The sequence below is a fragment of the Leguminivora glycinivorella genome, chromosome 8 (assembly GCF_023078275.1).
Source record: "Leguminivora glycinivorella isolate SPB_JAAS2020 chromosome 8, LegGlyc_1.1, whole genome shotgun sequence".
Classification (NCBI taxonomy): Eukaryota; Metazoa; Arthropoda; class Insecta; order Lepidoptera; family Tortricidae; genus Leguminivora; species Leguminivora glycinivorella.
The window spans coordinates 283,144-293,397 of record NC_062978.1 but is presented as its reverse complement, the minus strand read 5'-3'; the positions used below and the strand labels follow the sequence as shown (position 1 = coordinate 293,397).

The following is a 10,254-nucleotide window of genomic DNA, read 5'->3' as shown; positions in this document are numbered from 1 at the left end:
ATGTTAAAAAAATGTACAGTAACTAAATCAAAATATAAGAAACACCATTTTGTACTATTTTCATTATTTTGGCAGTATTGATATTTGATAGTGTATATATGTATAGTGATAGAATTAAAAATTGAAAAGCGGAATAGGGATGACGTCCAAAAATACTAAACACATATTTTTAGCTACAAGAAGATATAGAACGTTAAAAGTTCCGGAGTGGGGGCTTGTGACGTCACTTCTAAGTAAAAATTGTACCTAGGCGTGACTTCACGCGAAACTTCAACGCACTGAAGGTACACTGCTAGGTACCGTACCGTCGTCATTTTTTGTTTACGAGAAAAATAAGTTTAAAAAATAAATGTGTCCAAATTTTTTTGATAATCTAAGTAATCTAACTGATAGACTAAATATGTAATTAGTTTTTTTTAGTCGTCTCGTCTATTGCTCTATAGAAGAACTACCTGCATGATTAGACATTGGATAACATTTTTATTTTATCTATTACATCATATCATAAGCATAAGTTCTCTTTAATATTCCTAGGAGCGATAAGAAATATACGCCTATATCAAAGAAAACTTGATTAAACATTACTTTTATACTTCTTGTTACTGGGGTATTTAACATACACATGTAAAATGTATCCAAGTAAATAATAGTACATTGTGTAACAACTGGAATATTACGGAGAGTAAGTTAAATCGCGACGGCTTGCCGGAGCGATTTAAAGACTCGAGTTTGTAATATTCATAGTCCCCGAGTTACACACAATGTTTTTCATCACACTTGCAATATCAAAATATGTAAAAAGATAAAAAAAGTTAAATACGTTACTAGAAATTTCATAACTCCCTTGGAAGAACGACCTTTCTATAACTCACGCTCCGCCTGCGTGCAAAATCACATTTAGTGTGCGAGTGTGTAGAAAAATATTTCTTTATAACTGAACAAACGAACTCTGCTGCTGCGGCTAGTAGGTACAAGCATTTATTATTAATGTATTCAAACATTTTTTACATGCCGCGGTAAAAAGCCTAAAATATTTTGACTCAAATTAATAAGTAATATAGTATCTTTAAATTGAATGTATTGTATTGGAAATGTTTCCCAGCAGGCAAGCATTGTAGGCACCGCTAGTATGTCTTTATGGAAGATAGTATAAAAAGCTTAGAAACAAACACTATTTTATGCATTCGCATGACATAGGTACCTAAGCCAGCCGAAAAAATCAACTCCAGGCAAATATTTAAAGGGAAGAAGTACCTACCTGTCTACATATACGAGATATAAATCATATATTTTTCCATAGAAGAATTTATCCGTCCATATCCATAGAAAAAAAATATTGAAAATATGGGGTGGTGGCGCGCGTAAGTTGACTTTTTGTGTTTAATTAATGATTAAAATAACTGGTGTAGGTAATGGCGATGAAGAGGATTGAGCTTGTTTCAAGGTTTCTGAAAGCCGCCCTCTGTCCTCTTGTCTGCAAACCCACTTCCTTATCTTCCTCCCTGGATAATTAAATCATTGCAACAGTGAAGTATTTTAAACATAGCAATACCTACGGCAATTAATTTTTCTTAACTTATGCGTTTCTTAAGCATATCGCAAAGATCTACAGCACACAGAACAGAGCCAGCACCTAATTAAGTAGGTAATTAAGTAATTTTAGCTGTGCGTGTGCAGTACGAGTAGGTAGTGTACCATACCTACAAAACAAGCACTTAAATTTGAACACACAGAATCGACGAACGTTCTTGTAGACGATCTTGGAATTTATATCAGAGATAAAGTTTATTTAGATTTATTATTTCATAATACATATTAATGCCTTGATTTACGTGGTAAACGTAGCGTAACCTAATTATGTACCTCGGTAAAGTATGAAAATTGAACGCTGCGTTGATCGCACAAAACAACCACGCACAACTTAAGTTAGATTGTATCATTCTTATAGTAAAACTTTAAGCATCTTTTATTTTTACCTTTTATTAACCGGCATAGCCTTTTTCCACAAGTCTTACATCAAGCGAGCCCGTACCTCCGCCACGAACTTTTATCGAAGATCGGCGATAAGCGGAATATTGATGAAAAGTTCTGTTTTTATGGTTATCAAATATACAGGGTGTAAACCTAATACGGGCGAACCTCTTAACGGTGGTGAGTATAGGACATAAGAAATGTAATTAGATAACTTTTACTTAAAATTGAGATAAATGTTTTATCCATACAAATTAATTCGGCCCGCAACGTAATGCAAACACACTCTCGTTTAACGCTCGTTGACCTAGTTGTCATTGATTGTCATCGCAACCACGTTTACAGTACATTGCTGCTGGATTTTTTTTCAAAAATTCATTATGGGGTGAAAATTAAGAGTAACTCAAAAACACCTCTTAATTAATGATAACAATATTGAATTATATGCCTGGTTTCATTTATCGCCCTTATTAGGTTTACGCGCTGTATAGTATCAAAGGTAATGATATTTTTGACTAAACATTCACATTTGATATGCCTTGCTGACACATGACAGGTTACAAATGCTGCAATTCGGTTGGTTGAAGTACCTACCTATCGCCGGCGCGATTGGTCGGATTAAACTGCACGCTTGGCTCGCTTGTGTAAGCGAAGTTAAATGACGCCACTGTGCCATCTTTGTTATTCTTACGAAGTAATATTATAGTTTTGTACGTCGTATTGTAGGTATAGTTTAGAGTTCTCCGACTTGCCGACGATGGTGGCCAACGTTGCAGACCTACTGAAGCATCTGGGTCTTAATATTGACGGCAAACCACGAGGTATGTCTACCAAATATTAGAACTCCGTATGAGATATTTAAAAGATGACACCTTGCCTTTAATAAAATTGATACTTGGTTAGTTGGCGCCACAATATAACAATTTTAACAGACAATTAAGTCCCGCGCGGAAACTCCGGTCCGAAGTCAGCCCGGTCTGGATCCAGTTTGATATGAATGTGTCCAACAAGGTCACCGGTCTGATTAACCGAGTCATCGTTCTGGGCCCCGCAGTGATCCCCGTGCTGTCGGTGCTGTGGACGGTGGCGAGCGCGGTGCTGTACTTCTACGTGTACGTGTTCTCGGTGGTGTGGTACGTGTTCTGGCGCGGCACCGGCGACCCCGTCGTGGACGCCGTGCTGCTGTCGCTCGCCTGCGCCTGCATCATCGGCCAGCTCAAGCTCTTCTTCCTGCACGCCAACAGGTGACACTGTACTGCACGTGTTCTCGGTCGTGTGGTGCGTGTTCTGGCACGGTTGGTGACACTCTAAATAATAAATAATACATTCAGGGGCTTGTTACGGCCATCATATCATCTACATACATATATTTTGTATTGGTAACTTTGTTGCAAAATCAAATTGCTCTTTTAATATGTAAAAGCTTTGAGTTTCTAAAGCTTTCTTATTAGCAGTTTGTAACCATTTACACCGCTTATTGCAAATTGTATATATAAAAAATTTCTTGTTTGTTTCAGAAAATTCTTACAGAAAACCCTAGTGAGCTACCTGACGTACGACGCGCGGCTGTGCCGCGAGAGCCGCATGTACGCGCGGCTGCTGAAGAACCTGCGCGTGATCAAGCGGCGCGCCACCGCCATCTGGGTGCTGCTCGTCGTCAACGGCGCCCTCTACTGCCTCATGCCGCTGCTGCTGCCCGGCCGCCATCTAGCCGAGGACACGCAGGTCATCTACGGTCAGTACTTATGACTGGCTACCAGAGCCCGTAAACGAAAGGCCAATTTCTCATGATCCGTGCCAATCGAAGAGTAACTCTCACTGTCACATTCATATGAAAGAAAAGGATAGAGAGACACAAAGCGTTTCGATGTCAAAGCGATAGCTCACTTTTAAAACTCTATAAATTTCGGAGATAATAAAGATGAATTAATCAAGCACTACACTTTTCCGTTCAGGTCTGGAGCCAATGTTCGAAAGCCCAAACTACGAGATAGCTCACATTCTGTTTTGGATCACCATCATGCTGACGGTGTACTGCTCGGGCAGCATCGCGGCGCTGCTGATCACGCTGGCGGGCTACGTCGAGGCGCAGATGCTGACGCTGGCCGACGAGGTGCTCTCGCTGTGGCCCGACGCGCAGGCGCTCACCTTCGACGACGGCCAGGACGAGGACCGCCTCAGGAACCTGTTCATCCGACACCAGCTGGAGCACATTATCCAGGCGCACGCCGCTAACTTGGCCCTTCTCGGAATGACCGAGCGCATCTTCAGAAACGCCATCGCTGTAGAGTTCTGCTTGCTAGGCCTGGCCCTCATCGCGGAGTTGCTCGGCGGTATAGAGAACACTTATATCGAAATACCGTACGCATTGAATCAGGTGTCTATGGACTGTTACACCGGGCAGCGGCTGATGGAGGCGAGCCTGCGGTTCAGCGAGGCGGTGTACGACTGCAAGTGGGAGGAGATGGACGCGGCCAACATGCGGCTGGTGCTGATGATGCTGCGCAACTCGCGCACCATGGTGCTGTCGGCGGGCGGCGTGGCCGAGCTGCGCTACACCAGCCTCATGGCCGTCTTCAAGTCCATCTACTCCGCCTACATGGCGCTGCAGTCTACCATTGATTAAAGTTTCACTGCAGTTAGAGTGTACTACATGCGCTGCATACTTAGTACACATATTATAAAGTAGTATAATCTTTAATACATAACTCTTACAATTTAGCATTTGACCTTTATTGAAAAAAATATAATAAATACAATTACAAATGTCGGACTTACATTCAAAAATAAATTATCTACCAGTCAACCATCAGGCTAAATAGTAACAGTAGAGGTGATTTATATTATGACCGATTGAGGTGGTGAGCGTTAATTAACTGTGTTGGTGGAGTGTGTCTTCTTCTTCAGCCTAGCGCCAGGGTCCGCTTTCCTGCTCAGTCTTCTCCAATTCAAACACACACACAAACACACACACACACACACACACACACACACACACACACACACACACACACACACACACACACACACACACACACACACACACACACACACACACACACACACACACACACACACACACACACACACACACACACACACACACACACACACACACACACACACACACACACACACACACACACACACACACACACACACACACACACACACACACACACACACACACACACACACACACACACACACACACACACACACACACACACACACACACACACACACACACACACACACACACACACACACACACACACACACACACACACACACACACACACACACACACACACACACACACACACACACAGGACATCAACCCTATCAGTGTTGGTAAAGCTGAAAAGAAAGCGGAAGATGTAATGAGGAAAGTCACACGAGCCTGTGATGCCTGTATGCCCCGAAAGCGTGGACTCAATCAGCTACCACCGGTTCACTGGTGGAATGACCAGATTGCTGCTCTTCGTGTAGAGTGCTTCAGCAAGAGAAGGGCATCACAGCGAGGTCGAAACAAACCAAACTCTGAGGATCTTGTGACGGAGTATAAGAATGCACGCCGAAGGCTGAACAAAGCCATTAAGGTCAGTAAGAGACAATGCTGGAGAGAACTGATCGATGAAGTAGAGGATGACCCGTGGGGCAGGCCGTACAAAGTGGTTATGACACACCTGAAAACTCAGCCAACGCCATCGCCCACGTGTCCCAAGCTCCTTGGAAAGATCGTAACAGCCTTGTTTCCTCAGCAAAGGGAACCCCAATACAAGCCAGAAGAGTGCAATATTGAAGAAATTCCACCTATCACAGGACAACATTTAATGGAAGCATGTTCCAGAATGGGAAACACAAAAGCCCCGGGACTAGATGGAATCCCAAACATTGCCTTAAAAGAAGCCATCAAATTAGACCCGTCACCATTCTTGGAGGTCTACGACGAGTGTCTCAAGGAAGGAGTTTTCCCTATGAAGTGGAAACAACAGAGACTAGTGCTTTTGCCTAAGGGGAAAAAACCTCCTGACGAACCATCATCTTACCGTCCGCTTTGCATGCTTGATACCGCAGGAAAAATACTGGAACGGATTATTCACTGTAGGATTGAAAGGGTTGTCGAACCGCTGCTCTCACATAACCAATATGGCTTTCGAAAAAACCGCTCTACTTTGGATGCTATTAACTACGTCGTCAACACTGCTAAGGATGCCATTGCAGGAAGTAGATGGAAAGGAGGGACCAAGAAGTACTGCTTGGTGGCAACCCTTGATATCAAGAACGCCTTTAATTCCGCTAAATGGGATTGTATCTTGAGAGCCCTCAGCGACATGAACGTACCGAGATACCTGCTAAAAATAGTGGCAAGCTACTTCTCTGGTAGGATCCTGAAATATGACACCGAGGCCGGTCCAAAAGAGTACAGGATCACCGGAGGGGTACCTCAAGGTTCCGTTCTAGGTCCGCTACTGTGGAATGTTATGTATGACGGACTACTCAGGCTGGAAATGCCGAAGGACGTCAAGCTGGTGGCGTACGCCGACGATGTTGCCGTGGTAATCGTAGCGAAACACCTAGAAGAGATTAACTTGGCATTTGATATTACCTTCGAGAGGATCAGCCAATGGATGGACACGGTTGGCTTAAAATTAGCTGAACACAAGACTGAGGCAGTGCTCATTACTAGTAGGAAACAGTTGGAAACGATCACACTGCAAGTCGGGGCACATGAAATAACATCTAAGCCCTATATTCGCTACCTAGGTGTCATGATTGACGCTCGGCTTAGCTTCAAACAACAGGCGCAACACTTGAGCGATAAAGCGGCGATAGTCAGAACAGCCTTGGCACGGCTAATGCCCAACATAGGAGGACCAAAGCAGAAGAAGAGGAAACTACTATCATCTGTAGTGACCTCTGTACTCACCTATGGCATCCCGATATGGGCTGATGCATTAAAAACACAGGAAGCACGGAGGAAGGTGATGCCAGTATATCGATTGAGTGCCTTGAGAGTGGCATGCGCTTTCCGCACGGTGTCCCAAGACGCAGTGTGCGTTATAGCCGGTATGCTGCCTATAAGCTTACTTGCTGAAGAGAGAAAGGCCCTCTACCGGAGAAAACGTTCTACCGAATTAAGCCAAGCTGAACTCACGGATGAAGAAAGGAAAATCAGCCTACAACGATGGCAAAAAGAGTGGAATTCCTCGGAAAATGGCCGATGGACTTACCGTCTTATTCCACGAATAGACACCTGGGTGAACCGTGAGCATGGAGAAGTTAATTACTACCTGACGCAGATGATATCAGGTCATGGGTGCTTCCGGGAGTATCTGTATCGTTTTAAGCACGACACGTCTCCGGAGTGCCCATCCTGCGCCGGCGTAAACGAAGATGCGGAACATGTATTTTTTGTGTGCCCTCGTTTTGAGTCCTCCCGCAGTACTTGGGAAGATGCGTTAAATCAGAAGCTTCGTCCAGAGACCTTGGTGAGCATCATGCTGTCATCGGAGACCGCCTGGGAAGAGACAAGCTCTTTTGCGACTGAAGTCCTCAAGAAACTCCGCTGCTTAGAAAGGGATCGAGCAGCTAGTAGAACAGGCACTTAAGAATAAACTCGAAGGAAGAGTATCATTACTAGATCCTCCCCCGCGAAGTAATACCTAACGGCAGTGCCGCGGGGGAAACAGAGGCCGAAGACAGAGGAGGTTTTTTAGTCGGTATTGAACATCTGAGTCCGACATACCGGGCGCAAGCCTGATGATACGCAAATGTATTTTTCTACCTCTATAAAAAAAAAAAAAAACACACACACACACACACACACACACACACACACACACACACACACACACACACACACACACACACACACACACACACACACACACACACACACACACACACACACACACACACACACACACACACACACACACACACACACACACACACACACACACACACACACACACACACACACACACACACACACACACACACACACACACACACACACACACACACACACACACACACACACACACACACACACACACACACACACACACACACACACACACACACACAACACACACACACACACACACACACACACACACACACACACACACACACACACACACACACACACACACACACACACACACACACACACACACACACACACACACACACACACACACACACACACACACACACACACACACACACACACACACACACACACACACACACACACACACACACACACACACACACACACACACACACACACACACACACACACACACACACACACACACACACACACACACACACACACACACACACACACACACACACACACACACACACACACACACACACACACACACACACACACACACACACACACACACACACACACACACACACACACACACACACACACACACACACACACACACACACACACACACACACACACACACACACACACACACACACACACACACACACACACACACACACACACACACACACACACACACACACACACACACACACACACACACACACACACACACACACACACACACACACACACACACACACACACACACACACACACACACACACACACACACACACACACACACACACACACACACACACACACACACACACACACACACACACACACACACACACACACACACACACACACACACACACACACACACACACACACACACACACACACACACACACACACACACACACACACACACACACACACACACACACACACACACACACACACACACACACACACACACACACACACACACACACACACACACACACACACACACACACACACACACACACACACACACACACACACACACACACACACACACACACACACACACACACACACACACACACACACACACACACACACACACACACACACACACACACACACACACACACACACACACACACACACACACACACACACACACACACACACACACACACACACACACACACACACACACACACACACACACACACACACACAGGATGCACTTTTCTTTTCTTTTCTCTCTGTATATTAGGTATTAACTAGCTACGTTGTTCATACTGCAATATCTGTTTATTATCTCACTGTTAACTCTAGATTGTATAAAGACGTACTGCACTCCAGGGTCCCAAGATACAGGCTCAGCCAAGTTTGGGATCCGCCAGAGAAACCATTTAATGTATTACTGTGTAATGTGTAACAATAAATAATTTTAATTTTATTATTATTATTATTATTATTGGGAGCCTATCATGTCCCACTGCTGGGCAAAGGCCTCCCCCCGCTTTTTCCACTCTTCCCTGTGTTGAGCAGTCCTCGGCCATTCTAATTTAATTTTAATTTTAATTTTAATTTTTTAATTTTTAATTTGCGCGGTCTTCGATATCCTTAGGCGTGAGCTCTTGTATGTTCGCTCTCACGACGTCCAGGCAGCGGCGCTTCTTAGACCTACCGGGGCCGCTTGACTTAGGGCCTTGGACAGTGAGATTAAGGCATCTGTTCCGATGTAGTCCACCGGTCTGCGGCGTATATGGCAACACAATCGGAGGCGGCTTTTTTAAATCAAACAAGCATACGGCCCGTCTGAAGGCAAGCAGTCACCGTAGCCGATGGACACTTGCAACTCCAGAGGAACTTCCTGCCATTTTACCCAAGCAGCGCTAATTCGGGCTTGGTAATTTGTGTACCTACTTCGTAATTTATGTACGTAATTTGACAGATTCTGAAATTTTACCCACCTCCACTCCCTCATCATTATCTCGAAATTTTTTTTAAGTAATAAAAGGATTTAAGCTCACGTAAGAGCGGAAAAGAGGAAGAGGAACGAACTTATTAATAATAATTATACACTAACTTAGAGGACGTGTAGGTAATTGTACGGCATTTTTCAGTATTAGGTACATAATATGGCCACTTTGAAGTCTCGACATGGGTACGTATCACAATGTCTAAAATTAAAAAAACCTAACGTTAAATGACCTACGTTCAAAATACCTAAAATCAAAATACCTAATGATTTTAAATACCTAAGCAAGTTTCACCTACGCACGAATTACCGGAATTTAAAATACCTATTGGACTAAATACCTAATGTTTGAAATACCAAAAACTATGTAACCTAAATTTTATACACCAACATTTGAAATACCCTATGGTCAAAATACCTAAAATGATTAACAGGT

The 10,254-nt window shown here is 44.0% G+C and overlaps 1 protein-coding gene across 1 annotated transcript; it reads left to right on the top strand.

Annotated features, from left to right (window-relative positions):
- Nucleotides 1–2,849: 2,849 nt before the first annotated feature.
- On the top strand, nt 2,850–4,620 carry LOC125229223. The gene is made up of 3 exons (XM_048134016.1): nt 2,850–3,215; nt 3,489–3,706; nt 3,927–4,620. Exons 1-3 carry the CDS (start codon nt 2,965–2,967, stop codon nt 4,595–4,597), a joined length of 1,140 nt encoding a protein of 379 aa, XP_047989973.1. The 5' UTR covers nt 2,850–2,964; the 3' UTR covers nt 4,598–4,620.
- The last annotated feature ends 5,634 nt before the right edge of the window (nt 4,621–10,254 follow it).

What these genes read in the sequence shown, in the direction of transcription:
- LOC125229223 (XM_048134016.1), top strand. Translation starts at nt 2,965, where the DNA reads ATGAATGTGTCCAACAAGGTCACCGGTCTGATTAACCGAGTCATCGTT. An exon ending in TTCTTCCTGCACGCCAACAG is followed by an intron (nt 3,216 to 3,488) that starts GTGACACTGTAC and finishes TGTTTGTTTCAG; the next exon opens with AAAATTCTTACAGAAAACCC. An exon ending in GGACACGCAGGTCATCTACG is followed by an intron (nt 3,707 to 3,926) that starts GTCAGTACTTAT and finishes TTTTCCGTTCAG; the next exon opens with GTCTGGAGCCAATGTTCGAA.